The sequence below is a fragment of the Pituophis catenifer genome, unplaced genomic scaffold (genome assembly GCF_029215685.1).
Source record: "Pituophis catenifer annectens isolate HBS135680 unplaced genomic scaffold, rPitCat1.0.hap2 SCAF_8, whole genome shotgun sequence".
Taxonomy (NCBI): Eukaryota; Metazoa; Chordata; class Lepidosauria; order Squamata; family Colubridae; genus Pituophis; species Pituophis catenifer.
The window spans coordinates 84,480,592-84,496,654 of record NW_027256888.1 but is presented as its reverse complement, the minus strand read 5'-3'; the positions used below and the strand labels follow the sequence as shown (position 1 = coordinate 84,496,654).

At 56.1% G+C, this 16,063-nt stretch overlaps 1 protein-coding gene across 2 annotated transcripts; it reads left to right on the top strand.

Moving 5' to 3' along the window:
• Nucleotides 1-2: 2 nt before the first annotated feature.
• On the top strand, nt 3-16,006 carry LOXL3 (lysyl oxidase like 3). 2 transcript variants are annotated; one of them, XM_070948193.1, is made up of 14 exons: nt 3-72; nt 5,980-6,300; nt 6,607-6,770; nt 8,842-9,053; nt 11,683-11,902; nt 12,003-12,183; nt 12,406-12,560; nt 13,354-13,527; nt 13,958-14,117; nt 14,322-14,565; nt 14,658-14,773; nt 14,914-15,050; nt 15,367-15,478; nt 15,575-16,006. In XM_070948193.1, the coding sequence occupies exons 1-14, from the start codon at nt 3-5 to the stop codon at nt 15,646-15,648; spliced, it is 2,340 nt and encodes a 779-aa protein (XP_070804294.1). In that variant the 3' UTR covers nt 15,649-16,006. The 2 variants fall into 2 exon arrangements, with proteins under 2 accessions (XP_070804294.1, XP_070804295.1); XM_070948194.1 differs by having other exon boundaries at nt 65-72; nt 12,006-12,183.
• Nucleotides 16,007-16,063: the final 57 nt, after the last annotated feature.

The following is a 16,063-nucleotide window of genomic DNA, read 5'->3' as shown; positions in this document are numbered from 1 at the left end:
TGATGAAGAGGCCGGCCGGGGCGGCCCTTGTCTCGGCCTGCCAGCGGCGGACGGAGCGGCTGGACGGAGCAGGTCAGCCGCGGGAGATTCCTTGGGGCGCGGCGGGAGGGCAGGGCAGCTAGGGGAGTCGGGCCTCTGCCCGGGACGAACTGGGCGGTCTGGGGCGCGTGGGCCACTGGCGGCTCTTCTCGCTTCTCGGCTGCCAGGCAGCGCGGCGACAGAGGCCGGGCAGCTCCGCCTCGCTGCAGCTCGGCGGGAACCTCCGACCCTTTGGCGGGGGTCGTGAGCGAGGCGGGAGCGGGCGGCCTCGGAAGTTTTCGGCCGCTGCTGCTTGGAAGGTGGAAGGCAGAGCGAAGCCGACGGTCCTTCCCGCCGAGCTTCGGCGTTGGGTTGAGGGGGGAGGGGGCTTCAAGGCTGCACGCTGGGCTCCGAAACTCCCCTGCCGGAATAAAGATAGCCCCGCTCGTGGTGGACCTCAGCGATAGACTGCCTCTGAGCGGGGAGGTTCCAATTCGGCAGCTCGGCTGCTCCTTCTTCCTTGCAGGCGCCCAGTTAGCCAGTTCGGTGAGGCGAGCTCGGTGGCTCCGGCCAAGGCCAGCTAGCTGAGCGAAGGCAGCTGGACTTTAAGAAAAGGGCGGTGGGGCGAAGTGCGGGAGGAGCCGTCTGTCACCCGAAGAGCCCCTTCTGCACACCCTCCAAACACCACCGCAAGGAGAGCAGGGAACGATCCGGGGGGCGGGCGGGCGACCCCCCTTTCCTGCCCCATCTTATTTCGGGAGGGAGGGAGCTTTCCTGAGCCTGCTGAGTGCGAAAGCGCCCGATGTTGGGGAAAGTGCTCCAGCCCCTCCCCCCTTGAGGACGCTCTGGAAAGGCTGTGGCCTCTGGCCGGGGCTCTAGTCCTCCTCCGAAGGGCTCCTCCTGGCTGGTCTCAAGGCAAAAACCCAGCTGGTGTTTGGTGAGGTTGGGGAAGCAAAAGGCCACGATGGCTCTCCCTTTGCGGAGCCCATCCCCTCCTCCGGAAGAGCAAGTAGCTAGATTTGGTCCCATCCGGCTTGGGGGCCCTTTCAGGTGGTCTCTGATCTTCCTGGCAGGCTCGGCCTTTCTCTGACAGCCATGCAAGGGAAGGGATGGCTGCCATACTGTGTGGTGCTGTGCTTAATTTCCCCCTTGTCAAGAGGCAGGTTTTGTGTTAGGAAACAGGCTCTCTTTAAAGTGCCATCCAGCCACTGTCTGAAGGCATCTGCTGAGGGGGAACTTGGCATCATTTCTGCAAGGGCAACAAACCCACTTCCTCACTAGACCCATCACCCTCTTAGTAGCCCTCCTGTTAATGTACCCGACTGTGTCCTTTTGAATGGGCAAAGGACTCCAGGCAGAGTAGAGGGAACAACCACTTCCCACTATCTGGACTCCACATCTTTGGTAATGTGATGACCAAAACTGGATGCAATTATTCCAGGGGTGGACAGACTCTGCTCTGTCCCTGTAACCCATTGGCCCTTTTAGCAATTGCACCACATTTCTGGGTCAGGCTCATCTTGAGGGCACCAGATCCCCTTTGCCAAGTAAGGTCTCCCCAGTCCAACATTTGTGACTTTCATTTTTCATGCACATTTCTCCCTGCTAAATTCATTTCAGCTCAACCTTTGTAGATATTTTGGAATCTTCTACTAGCATAGAGATTAAGCTACCAAGTCAGTGGGCTCCTTTCTTCTGCCCATATTTGAAGGTGGGGCTGACATTTGCTCGCCTGCTGGCACTTTGCCAGTTTTCCAGGATTCCTCACGGACCTTACAGAGAGGTTTTGTGATCACCTCTGCTAGTTCATAGGCCTCTAGGATGTAATTCGCTGGAACTGGCCAGGATTGGTTTAAATTCACCACATTCTCTCTTATCCTGACCTGGACCAGCCCAGGGGACTAGCCTGGACTCCAACAAGCTACCTTGGAGTTAAGAAGGGCTCCCTGCTTCCCGCCCCAGCACTTTCAGCGCCCCCTGCCTCCAGCGGGATTCCTTTTATTCCTAGCCAAAGCCACCGACTCTAGCTGTTCTCATTTTGAGTTTCTCCCACAAGCCATTTTTTTGGCCCCCCCCCCTCCCCATATAGATGTCCTTATACCCACTTTCCTCCTTGGGGCGTTTTTGCATCTGCTCCCTTTGTCACAGTGCAAGGAAAGTGCTGGTCTCTAGAACTTAATTGCCCAATCCACAACAGATGCTCCCCATCTAGGAAGGCCCTCCTGAGCATCTGGTTGATCTGGGGAGGGTTGCTTCTGCTTGGCCTTTGCCAGAGTTCATGATCCAAAGTTCCCTCTATTCTGCTTTGCCACTGCTACACAACCTCTCCTATCCTGTTTGAACATTTTAAAATTTGATGTGCACTTTCTGTCAGAATTTTTAAATAATCTCAAAGTTTTTGAACTAATCTAGCCTTCTGTTTTCAGTTTCAATTTCCTTTTAACCATGATATTCCTTCTGAGGACTGAGAGGGAGGCCTTCCTGAGCAAATTCTGGTGTGTTTCAGTTGGGTGGGAGTGTACACATTCAGAGTGGGAAGCCCCTCAGTCCAGCCCCCTGCCTAGGGCAGGACATCAACTGAAGCCCCTCACCGGTGACCCATTCCAAAAGGAGTGGATAGTTGGTGATGGAGCTGAGGCTGCCTTGGGGTTTTGGAAAACGGCCAAAGGAAGGTAGTGAGGCCACGTTTGGCTTCCATACATTTCAACTTCAAGCCTGCTGGGGATGGTTGCATGTTGTTAGAAACTCAGCTAGACAGAATTGGACCCCCAGGTTCACGAAAGACCACCACTACCACCCCACTGAAAGATTTTTCAGGTATTCAAATTGTGCCACATTTTGCAAATGTGCTGCAAAGTTTGCATACATTGTCACCTCCTGCTGACTCTCCCATAAGATGGCTCTTCCCCACTCAACTTGTAAATTGGATGAAGGGTTTCTGTGTTATGGTTTCACTGTTTTATGAATATTTTATTTATTGGCTTTATTGTTGTTGTGAGCTGCCCAGCGTTGCTTGACGGGAGCCATATAAATCCTTTAAATAAAAAAATAAATTGGCAGCACTGAGCACAGTCATAGAAGCAGCCTCCTCTAAATTGCAGCCCCACATTCAGCCATTTCCAAATGGGATTGGAATTGGAAGAGGGCACTCCGCCTCTTCCGACTTGGCAGCTCAGGGCTCCCCCCCCACCCCTCTGAAGACTCAGGGCAGTGCAAGTGGTACCCTTTGAAAGGTGGGCATGAACGAGGCTCCAGCATTCAGAACTCCACTTGATATGCCTGTCGCTCTTCGGACATGCTCTCTGGGCATTTCACAAATGGACCAAATGGACCAATGGGAAGATCTCCCTCCCTCCCCGGTCCTAGATGTACATCCAGAGCAGTGGTGAAATCCAAATTTTTTTACTACTGGTTCTGTGGCGTGGCTTGGTGGGCGTGGCAGGGGAAGAATACTGCAAAATCCCCATTCCTTCCTCGTGGAAGGATATTGCAAAATCTCCATTCCCACCCCCCTCTGGGGCCAGCTAGAAGTGGCATCTGCCGGTTCTCTGAACTACTCAAAGTTTCCGCTACCGGTTCTCCAAACTCCTCAAAATTTCTGCTACCGGTTCTCCAGAATCTGTCAGAACCTGCTGGATTTCACCCCTGGTCCAGAGCCTTTCTTAATAAGGGGGAGGAGGCAAGGGGTAAACCATGGACAAAGAGAATCAGACCCCCTCCCCCCAAGGGAAACACCAGGGCAGGCAGAGTCTGAAAGAGGAGAGGAGCACCTCCGCAGGGAATGCACCACTAGGCAGCCTTGCTGGAGCCAGGGAGCAATTCAGGCCAAGAAAGGAATAATAACAGGCAAAACTGCAACCCATATCAGTGATGGCTTCTGGGCCTTGTGCACTAAGCCCCCCCCATCCCTTTCCTCAATGGAGCCATGTCCAGAGGGTCCTGGGCGAGGGAGGAGAAGGTGGCAAGTCAGAGGGGGGCTCTGAAACCAGGGACCAACCAAGGGGACCAACCAAGGAAGGGCAGGGCAGTCAGCACATACAGGGCAAACTGTGCCCTGCTTCAAAGCCTCTTTTCAGGGCAACCCAGTCAGACGATTGGCTTCTGGACAGTGGATTACCAGCAGGGGGTCAGCCGTTTCCCTTCCCCCTGTCACTGGCCAGCTTCCCTGAGCAGCTCCTCAGGCTCCCCCATTTGTTCATGTCCCCCACCAGCAGAGGAACAGGGCTACAGGTGGGGAGGGGGCTGCAGTGGGACCCTACCCAACACAAACAAGGTACTTGTGCCATCCCAAAGCCAATATGGCATCAAGATTGACCACTCCATATCTAAACACGATGCTGGACTGGGGTGGGGGGGCTTGCACCGCAGGAGGAGGGGATGGAGGGGCAGAGGAGGCAGCCACCTCGGGAACCCCCAGGGACCATCAGTGACATGTGGAGGATTTGCTGCTCCAGTGAGGCAACCACAGGCCTGTTCTGCTGTCCAGGGGCAACGCTATTTTCTGCAATCTCAGAGCCAGAAACAAGACGGACATGGCTGCTGCCCCTGGAAAGGCAACAGGAGTTAAAGGAAGCCCTAAAGGATCAGCTGGCCTTCCTTCCCAGCAGAGAAGTTCAAGTAAGAGGAGGAGACTTTGCAGGCTTTCCTGGCTCCCCATCTGACAATTTGTGCCAGAGGCAGGATTGAAATCAGACTCCCCTAGGACAGGCCTGGGGGACTTGAGGGGTGGGGCTGTTTGCCCCAGGTCAGTGCCAAAAACAGATACTCCCTGAGGCACTGAACGTGGTGCAGGATGACCTGAGGATACACCACTGAGGTAGGACTCCCCTCCAAAGGAAGGGAGGCTCGGTTCTCCAGATTCCAGAAGGAAGAGAGCAGTCCTGGCCAGAGAGCTCTGGTCACAACCAAAGCGGGGGGGGGAAGTAATTCCTAGGCTGCCACTGTGGCTGCCCTACAGCCTCTTGGCATTATAGAATGACCAAGCAGTTGTCTCAGACAGGGGTGGAGGGGGAGAGCCAGCTTATTAATGTGAAGTTTTCCAACAGGCAGTGCTGGGAGAATGGCCAAATTGTTTCCAGAAAGACTCGGTCAATCAGACTGAAAGCTGCCTTGAGAACATCCCACCCACCCTGTTCCCCTTGGAGCAGGCCAGGAAACCTTGGCATCCTTCTCTCTTCTGGCCCGGCTGTTGAAGAACCAATCCTTGATCTGCTGAGGGACTGGGATTCAGCTGGACCAGTTGATGCTGTCCTGGCCTTCTTAGTGTCCCCAACCCATTGTTCTGTCTCCACTTTCCAGAAAAGAAATGCCAGCAGCTAGATAATCCTTTCTCACCTGGCATATCCATTGCTTGGTTGGTGGGGGAGGTCAAAAGAAGGGCCTTCAATGGAGAGAATTGCCCCTGGCTTGACCACTGAGGCTGCTCTGTTGGTCCACCATGAAAGACAGGGCTTTATTCTCACCTCACCAATGCCCCCTGCTTCTTGGGGAAGGGGCTGCCTTCCCTAATGGAAAAGGCTCCAAGGACGTTGCTTGAAATGCAGAAGGGTGAAACACCACCACCTCTGCCACCCCATACTGTTGTGTGCCCAGCATAACCTCTGTGGCCAGGGATGAGAAATGTCCCTCGTGCAACCTGGGGCTGCCTTTCTGTCCTGCAGAGCTGAGCTGAAGGAGGGAAGAAGGGAGGCAAGGTCAAAGAAGAGGAGGCAAGGGCAATGGCCAGGTCAGGAGGAGGAGGATGGGTCTGCCTGTAGTTTTTGCCAATCTGAAAGACTTCCTTTGGCATCCTCAAGACTGGGTGCCTCCAAGGGCAGGGGGCTCTCAGCTCGAGCCCCCTGCCCCAAGAGCTCTGAGCACCTACAGGCTCTTGCTGCTGCTGTGTGGAGGGTGAGGCCAAAGACCTGGGCAGGCATCCTTGCTCTCAGCCAGCAGTGGGCACTAATCTCCCACCCCACGCAGGCCCTGACCCAAGGAAGATGCGTGTTGTTCAGCGGCCATTCCTTGGCTTCCTGTGTGGCCCCTGGCTGTGGGTGAGTCTGGCCCAGCCACCCAGCCAAGCCCCCACCAGGCAGAGCCCACCATCGCCCAACCTGCACTTCCGACTGGCTGGCTATCCCCGTAAGCACAACGAGGGGCGCATTGAGGTTTTCTACAACCAGGAATGGGGCACCATCTGTGATGACGACTTCACGCTGGCCAACGCCCACATCCTCTGCCGGCATTTGGGGTTTGTGGCTGCCACAGGCTGGACTCACAGTGCAAAATACGGCAAAGGAATTGGTGAGCATCACTGGGGCAGGGATGGGCCCCTCCCCCCGGGCAACTTTGTCCGATCCTGGCCACTGGGGCTGGAGAAGGTGGGTCATCGTAAGATAGGAATGCACCACTTCCCCCAAACTCCAGGGATCAGCCCTGAAGCAAGCTGAAAGCCCTACCTGAGGTAACAAGCATAACTAAGCATGTGCAAAGTGCCTCCGCTGAGCAACTGTGTTTCCAAAGGTCTGGTACACAGCTCCTGGTGCTTCTGAGTCCCAGATGACCTCCTGGGGCGTCCCAGTCCTGAGTTTTCCGGTGGTCACTCCACAGGGCGCATCTGGCTGGACAACATGAGCTGCGGTGGCCATGAGAAGAGCATAGCAGAGTGCCAGTCACGGGGCTGGGGCAACAGCGACTGCTCCCACGAGGAGGATGCGGGTGTTGTCTGCAAGGATGAGCGCATTGCCGGCTTCACTGACTCCAATGTGATTGAGGTGAGCTTTCCAGAAGATGCAGCTGGGGAGTGATGCCGTGGGTCAGAGCGAGAGGCGTAAAAACAACGTAAGGAGCATCAGGCCAATCCAGGGCGGCACTCAGTCAACGCAATGATGCTGCCTCTGTCATTGTGCCCCAAACAGTTTCAGGGCTATGGCCATCCAGGGAAACCCATGAAGGCCTTTCAGAGGCCTGTGGGAGGAAGCCACGGCCAGACTTAGAAGTCAGTCCCGTTCCCCATCCGCTGTTCCAAAAGCTCCTAATCCAGTACAGGATGGCCACGGTGGTCCTTCAGGCAATAAGGTCTCTAAAGGCTCGGGGCACAAAAGGACCATTATTAAACTGAGCCTGGGAGGTTAGGTGAGCCTCTCTTACTGAAGCTCTCAAGATATTTTGGAAGACCCTCTTCCTAGCAGGACTTTCTTCTTTGGGCTGCTGGCCCCGTCTCCAGGGGGCTGAGATAGGCCCTCTCTGGCCCGGACAGAGGCCCTGAAGTGGTCAGAATCATATGGAGGCACCATCCCTTGCACTTTCCTGGTTAGCATAGATGAGGCTACTCAACATGCACATCAATATGAAGTTTCTTCATTTCTGGTTTATTGTGTTGAGTAAGCCCAGGAAAAGGCCCTCTGGCAGCCTTTTTCCTTTTGCCAGGCAGATGAAACATCTCCTGCATGTGGCTCCCTGCCTTCACAAGATGTTTGACGGTTGTTTGCAGGCAGCAATGGCCACTGAAGTTACGTGTAGCAAACTGAGTTGCTCTGCACAGATGGTTCTCAGCCCAGGAACTGAGAAGTGGGCTTGTTTTAGGTGCTGCCCACCAACAGAAGAGCAGGTCTCTTGAAAAGTGGGCCTCTCTAAAAGGGCTTGTCAGCATTCTGATGCTGCCATAAAAAGAAGCCTGCTTTCTCGCTGTGGCCCTGCTGGGATTGAGATCCTGGAAATATGGAATGGAAGAGTTGAACATGCTCAGAGCAAACCAGGGCTGTGTAGAAGACAATTGGGACTGCATGTTTTTAAGATGCTGCTGGTTCTGTTAGGCTGCCCCCCCCCCCGCTGCTTATGTTCAACTTGTCTCAGTGACACCCCCACAAGCCCCTCTCAGTGTAGTCTTCCCAAATCACAAACCCCCATTCAATATGTGTGCCTTATATTCCTCTCCCCCTGAAAAGACTTCTTCCTCTCAGCCTCCATTTCACACCTGCCCAGGTTAGATTGCAGTGTTGTTTTGCACTGGACATTCAACTGCATTTTCCAAATCGGGGGTACAAATGTTGAACAATATTGGCCCCAAAACAGACACCTGTAAGACCCCTCTATTAATTCATCTCCAAAATTAGTCATTAATCCTGACACTCTGAAATTAGTCAATCAGTTATAGGGCCAACTTTCTATAGCGCCATCCAAACAATATAAAATGTCCCATGGAATCTTGTCAAAAGCCTTGCTGACATCAAGGTAAATTATATCAATCGCATTCCTCCTTTCCACTACTTACTTTGTTGAAGAAAGAGATGGGATCAATTGCATCTGAGCTGCTAAGGTCTAGTGGAAGTGGCATTTCTTGCAAATGGCCTGCCCAATTATTTGTTTCAACACCTTTCCCGGTGTTAACATCAAACTTATTTTCTTTCCCTCTTTCAGGAATTGCTTTCTTGGGCACATTTTCTACAATCTTTCAGATCGTCATTCCACCCATCATCCATTTTTACTCTTCTCCTTACGTGATGCTACACACTTTGTGGCCCTTGTGATTCATTGCATTCTATTCCAGGCAGTCTCACCTCCTCTTTCCTTCTATCCAATCTTTTGGCAGAAGTTCCTTCTCCACTCCCTAAATATAGCAGCTCTTTAACAATTGGAAGAGGGGGGAAGAGAGAGAAAGTGGGGCTAGGGCCATGAAGCTAAGCACACAGAAGAAAGGCTTGTGCAGGAGGGGAAGCTCCCCTCCCAAGAGGACCTGGCAGAGGAGAGAGAGAAAAATTTGTCCAACCACTCTGGCCGGACAGACTGGCTGGGCCCTCAGGAGTGAATGTGCTAACCTGAGTGACATCTTCTCCCCCTCTCTAGGCAGAGCAGAACCAGGTGGAGGAGGTGCGCCTGCGCCCAGTGGTGTCTCAGGCCAAGCGTCCGCTGCCCGTCACAGAGGGCATCGTGGAAGTCCGCCACAAAAGTAGCTGGGCACAGATCTGCGACGAGAACTGGGGAAGTCAGGAAAGCCGTGTGATTTGTGGGATGCTGGGCTTCCCGGCCGAGAGGAAGGCCAACCGCAACTTCTACAAGTGAGCCCACAGGCTGCCTTGCTCGGCTTGGTTCAAGCAGGGCTGTGGGGAGCGTGGGAACCTTCAAAAGGCACCACGTCCCCCTTCCCTGTTTTCTGCAGGGGAGGCTGTCCCGGGGGTGACCTTCCCATACTGGTTACCTTGCATCACACAACAGAACAAATTGTTCTGCCTTACTGGAGAACAATGGGAAGTCATGCCCTCACTATGTACCTGGGGGAAAGAGGGGCCTGCCATGCTATATACCCGGGGGAAAGAGGGGCCTGTCGAGAAAGGCAGCCATGGTCAGTGGCAAAAGCAAAGGAGGTCATTCAATCAGTATCACCTCCCCGCAGCTTAAAAAACTGATCATCTCCTGGAAGCCCAGACGGTGTTTCAGTGGGCCTGGCCTCCTGAAGGTCTTTTTTCCCTTTGGGCCCAGCTGAGCTTTGCCTAGGAATTGCCCAGAGGGCAGGGCAGGGCAGAACTGGAGACAGGAAGGGGCTGCCTGGGATAAGGGCAGGGCTCCCTCCCTCTGTTGCCTTCCCTTCTCCAGGCAGATCAAACAAGAAACCCAAACCAATCGGGCAGCAGATTGCCCTGGCCATCCTTCTCCTGGCTGGGGTGGCAGATCCAGCTGTGAAGGGGGCAACCTCATTCCACAGCATCCCTTGGTGTGTCCAACAGGCTTCTGGGCTTGTGGGCATAAGATCCATGGTTTGCCTGGCTGGTTCCACTCACTCCTGGCTGCAGGGGCCACCTCTCTGAGGGGTGGGCTCCTGGGGAGTTGCTGAGAACTCCCAAGGACAAGGGAAAGGCAAGGCCCGGACAGCTCTGCTCTCTTTGGGCAAGCACCAGGTCGACCCCTTAGCTCAGAGGCCTGAACTGGGAGTGGTCCTCCTGACGAGTGGGTGGAGCAGAGGGCTAGTGCTGGAGAATGGGGAGGGGCCAGTGATGCTATCCAGTCCTACCCACTACTCAGTCGAAGCCTTCCGTACTGTGGGCTCTTCAGTCCTTGCTTCAACATCCCCACAGAGGGCAGCCTGTCCCTCTCTGTGTTCCCTGGGAACAAACACCAAGAAGTCCCAGAATCAGAAGGCCCCTGAGTGGGAAGGTCGCCATTTCATCCGACCTTCTTGAGGTCACTTCGGGGGGGGGCGGGGAAGGCAAAGCATAGGCCACTGTCTGGTGATGGTGAACTTGCCTGATGTCCTTGATGTGACATCTTGAGGCAATGCTGGGGGACACACCAGCTGTCCCAGAGGGGCCCTGGGGTGTTTTTTGCTGCATCCAGGGGGGCATCCAGAGCCTCTCTGGGCTGAAATGCAGCCTGGGTGCTTCTGAAAAGCAAGCTGTGTGAAGACACTTCCGGGCTGGGACACCCTTGTAGAGAGAGAGCCATGTTTGTGTACGATAGCCCACCTGGAGGTGTCTGGAAGCACCTTTTCTGACCAGCCAGTTTTATTCAGAGGCAGAAACTTTTGAGAGCTGCAATAAAAGCCCTTCATAGAGGCTTCTGCGGTCATTTGAAGAGGTGCCCCCAGCCTCGTCCCAAAGCCAGAACTTCTCTCCATGCAGAAGCAGCTGGGAGGCCCCGAGGCGGCCATCTGGCAGCTGCCTTAAACAGAGCACCAGTGTGCTCTGTCTCACTCAGGGAAGTTTGACCGCTGACTCATTGGTGAGGACAAGGGCCTTCATCCACCTTGGGGGAAAAGGGGCTCCTTTGCCAACCATGAGGGCTGCGAGGAGAAGGCCCAGATCCAGATGACGATGCTCTTCCATCATCTGCCTCTCCCCGTGTAAGGCAAGGCAACTGGCCAAAGCATTAGTGTCTTTCCAGGAACTCCTGGCTGTCCAAAGAGCTGAGAAGCTGGAGACCCAGTGCACCTTCCGAAAACCAGCATATTTTGCCCCATTCTAGTGGCTGTCACTCAGATGGTTTGAACCGTGCATTGGTTGTCAAGCTCACCACCACCACCACCCCGGTTTGCCTACTGGAGCAGCACTTTGCAGCGGGGCCGAGTTGTTGGCTTTCTGTATGACAATCATGCAGTGTGCTGGGAAGTGGCAGCCAGACTTTTGGCTAGAGCCATGCAGGTTGCACAAGGTGTCCACTACCCTAATAGCAACTGCTGGCGATGACCTGTTGCAAAGGAGACAAGACGAGCAGCTATTCGCCCTCCTTGGAGCTTTCAAAGCTTGTGAGCGGCCCCTCTGAAAGCAGCACCACAGCCTCACACACTAGAGCTGGCCATGGCATTTCCTGGGCATTGAGGGTGTCCCTGGGTTTCACTGATGCTACACCGCCCTGCTCCAGTCCAACAGGGCTGTTCTGCATGTGGCCAAGCCCTGATGCGATGGGCACTCGTGAGAGAATGGCTGCCATTACTTGGGGTTTCAGCTTTCCTGGGGTTGCTGACCCTGACACCAAGGAAATCAGCGGGTGGTCTGTAGGGCACCAACGGGCAACTGGGCCTGAGCAGATGAGCACTTTCTGGGTGCCACCAGGGCTTTTCCCTGCTGTAGAAGGGACTGGCCTGCTGAGGCTCTCCATCCCCCATGGAATATTGGGGGGTGGGTGGGAGGCAGAAGCCCAAGTGGTCTGTCTGAAATTGCATGGCTCACACCACCCCTTGGTCTTCTCCTACAGGCTGTATTTGCAGCGCCAGCAGCATCAGTTCCATCTGCATTCGGTTGCTTGTGCCGGGAACGAGGTGCACCTTTCCACATGTTCCTTCGAGTTCTACAAGGGCAATGTCACAGGGACCTGCAAGGGCGGCATGCCGGCCGTGGTGAGTTGTGTGCCAGGCCTCCTCTTTGCTGCAGGAAATGCCCAGAAAAAGAGGCGAGGGCAGCAGCCACAGCAACAGGTGAGCAAAGGATGGGGCCATTGGCATCCAGGATGCCTCCGGGGAAGGCGGGCTGGGCACAGAAGCCCCTGACACTGATCCTTCCTGTGCTCCTCCACAGCAGCAGGTCCGGCTGAAAGGGGGGGCCAAGATTGGCGAGGGCCGGGTGGAGGTGCTAAAGAATGGCGAGTGGGGCACTGTCTGTGACAACCGCTGGAACCTGCTGTCAGCCAGCGTGGTCTGCCGTGAGCTGGGTTTTGGCAGTGCCAAGGAAGCCCTGACAGGAGCACGCATGGGCCAAGGTGAGGGGGACACCAGCCAGATCATCCGGTGCCACCACAAGCGACTCTGGGCTTATTTGAGGCAGGCTTCTCCAGTGGGCTGGGAGGGTCACAGTTGCCGCTCTGGTGTGCTGGGGGGGTCACAGCAGCCTTTGCGGCACCCCTGCTAGCAGCTGGGATGCAGCAGCCAAGGGGGGGGTCAATGTGAGGAAGGCTGCTCTTGACTTTCCACTCTCTGGACAGGGATGGGCCAGATCCACCTGAGTGAGGTCCAGTGCCTGGGCCCCGAAAAGTCTCTCTGGAGCTGTCCACACAAGAACATCACCCAGCAGGACTGCAGGCACTCGGAGGATGCGGGCGTCCGCTGCAATGTGCCTTACATGGCCCATGAGACCACGGTTGGCTGGGCAGGGAAGCGGGGGTGGTGGCGGGGGGAGGGTGCAAGCAGCGCCTCTCTCTTCTGGCCAGTCAGCTGACCAAGGCCTTGGGGGCAGCCCCAGAGCAGGAGCCCCCCTCCTCACAGGGTGGGGCAAGGCTTCCATGGCTCCCAAGCCCCCCCAAGCAGTCTTCTTGCAGGTGCCTCACCTGAGCAGCCCACCCGACCCACTCAGCGGGGAGCAAAAGGACCATTGGCCCCCATCCTAAGCACCCTGCAGCTGTCTGCATGTGGCTGCACACAGCCAGCTCAAGGCTTGTCTTGGAAGGGGCCAACCGGCGCCTTTCTTGGCTAGTCCTCTTCCAAAGTGTGGCTGCCACTTGTCTGATCTCTCCCCATCGCACTCCAGGAACTCTTCCCACTCCCAGCTCTGTAATGCCTCCCCATTTTACATTTGGACCAGGGTCTCACTCTGGTGCCGCTGTGCCATCCTTGGCATCCAAAGCTTTTCCCATGCCTCTTCCGCTCTGGGAAGGAGGGCAGGGTCCAGCCTCAGGGAAGAGGTGAGATATGCCTGGGTGGTCCGTCCTTCCGCCCCCACCCAAAAGGAAGTCTCTGGCAGACTTTGGGAGGAAATTGCAAAGGGGGCAGGATAGGGGGCTTGGGGCCATCTTGGGAAATCCAGAAAAAGGAGAGGGCAAATCTGGCAGCAGGGGAGCCTCTCTATCGCTGGTAGTTGGAGGGACACTGACTCCCCGGAGAAGCAGCCGGCCTGCCTCCCTGGCTCAGGCAGGCCTCCCTCACTTTCTCCACAGATCCGCCTAAGTGGGGGCCGGAGCCGTTTTGAGGGGCGGGTCGAAGTAGCCATGGCAGCCAGGGGCAACCGTGCCCGCCAGTGGGGGCTGATTTGCGGAGAAGGCTGGGGGACCCTCGAAGCGATGGTGGCCTGCCGTCAGCTGGGCCTGGGCTTTGCCAACCATGGCTTGCAAGTAGGTCACCGCTGCCAAGGTCAAGCTTGGCTGCTAGGAGGGAGGCTGGGCACCACCTCATGGGGAGTTCCCCATGCAGGCTGGTGCACCCTGGGGGAGGGATTCACCCATGGGCCTAAGCCATGCCACAAATGTGGGTCCCACACACCTGGCCTGAAGGGTGGGGGCAGGGCGCATAATGGTTCCCATGTGAAATTAACCAACGGCTGTCGGAGGCTGGAGAGCTAGCTGCCCAGGGTTATCCCGACAGGGTTATCTTGGTCCAGTAGATGCCAGGGGTTCAGGGCTGCTCAACCCTAGCTCTTATCGGCTGGAGGGGGTGGTGGCTGGGGGCGGGATGTTCCCATTGGAGGGCCAGTCAAGCTGCACTTCCACCTCTGGCTGGGCTCACGGAGCGTCCCTCTCGCTTTCCTCCTGCATGGTCTCCAAGGAAACCTGGTACTGGGATGCCAGCAACGTGACCGAAATGGTGCTGAGTGGAGTGAGGTGTGCTGGGCATGAGATGACGCTGAGCCACTGCCAGCACGACAGCAGAGTTTCCTGCCGGAAGACAGGGACCCGCTTTGCTGCTGGCGTCATCTGCTCCGAGAGTAAGAGCGTTTGGGGTGCCTTCTTCCCAATTTGTGGCTTATGTGGCCTGGCCAGAGCCCAGCACTACAGGCCAGCCTCCCTCTCCTGTCAGGACAGGCAGGGGACTCCCCATACAGTCTTCAGTCAAATCCCACCTGATTTGCTAGACAGACACCAGACCTCTTAGCTCCCCAGGCAGCACCCATCTCCTTCCATCTTCACAGCTGCCTCAGATTTGTTGCTCCATGCGGCACTGGTGCAAGAGACGGCGTACATCGAGGACCGCCCTCTGCACATGCTCTACTGCGCGGCAGAGGAGAACTGCCTGTCCAGCACTGCCCGTAGTGCCAACTGGCCTTATGGACACCGCCGGCTGCTGCGCTTCTCCTCCCAGATCCACAACAATGGCCGGGCCGACTTCCGCCCCAAGGCAGGACGTCACTCCTGGGTCTGGCACGAGTGCCACGGGTGAGGGTGAGGAGGGGCAGCAGCCTGGTGAATCCCCCCCATTCCCCCTACCCAGAACAGGGGCTCTCATGCTCTGGGCTCTCCCATTTCAGGCACTACCACAGCATGGATGTCTTCACGCACTACGACCTCCTGACGCTTAACGGGACCAGGGTGGCTGAAGGACACAAAGCCAGCTTCTGCCTGGAGGACACAGAATGCGAAGAAGGTAGGCAGCCCTGTGTTGGCAGTGACCCAGCAGGGCCAGGTGTCCAGCTGCGCCCACCCTCAGATCTACACGCTAGGGTTAAGGTTCCTGCCTGCAAGGCCCAATCCAGCCTTCCTTCTCTCCCTCCCTCCCTCGGGCAGAGGTGGGCAAACGCTACGAATGTGCCAACTTTGGAGAGCAGGGCATCACAGTGGGCTGCTGGGACCTCTACAGGCATGATATTGACTGCCAGTGGATCGATATAACAGATGTCAAGGCAGGGAACTACATCCTGCAGGTGAGGCTCTGCGGGAAGAGGCAGGAGTGGCTTTTGGTGGTTTCAGTCAGCAATGTCGCGAATCTGGGCACCAGGTGTGGGAGGGCATAAATGTGGAGACTGCCAGGCCTCAGCTGCAAAGCTGGACACGGGGTGGAGATTCACAAGGTCAGCAGAGCACAATGCAAAGTTGGGCCTTCTGTCCTGCAGCCCAGAGAGATGGGGGAAATGAGATGGGATGCCCAATAAAGCCAACCCCGCTGTGCAGCCACAGTGGCACCCCTGTCCTGTGGGCCTCACCTCCAGCTGTCCTCCCATCTCACCTTCTCCTCCCCAGGTGGTGATCAACCCCAGGTATGAAGTGGCAGAGAGCGATTTCACCAACAATGCCATGAAATGCAGCTGCAAGTATGACGGCCACCGTATCTGGGTGCATCGCTGCCACATAGGTATGGCAGGCCCAAGGGGGATGCAGACCTGGCAGTGGGCTCTTTGGGGCCTCTTGTGTCAAAGCAATTCATCCCTTTTCAAATGCCTTGCCACAGGTGATGCCCTGAGCAATGAGGCCAACGGGCCCTCCGAACAGTATCCAGGACAGAGCAACAACCAGGTTGTATAGGCGGCAGCTGCCTCCTTCTGGGCACAAGGCGGGCAGCTGTCACCAGTGACACAGCAGCGGGCAAGAGGGCTCCTGATCCCCCCAGCTGACAATTCAGTAGTTGCCTTGCCATGAGGCGGGACTGACTCCTGGGCAGCTGAAAGGCACTATCCGTCCCAACGGCTCAGCCAGGACAAGACTTCCACCCCACAACTCTCCCTCCCTGGCATTCTTCTCAGCCGACTGTCCTTCTCTGATCACAAGAGGTGCCGCAGGCATCCCAAACAGCTGCTCCTGCATCTAGCTGGGAAGGGGACGTCTCTGCTCAGCCGCCCAGCCAACTGCCTTTATCTGGGGCTTCAGCACTGCCTGCATTGGGACCAACCTGGGCCCTCCTATATAAAGTTAATTGTCTGTGTCCCCAGGTGTGTCCTGA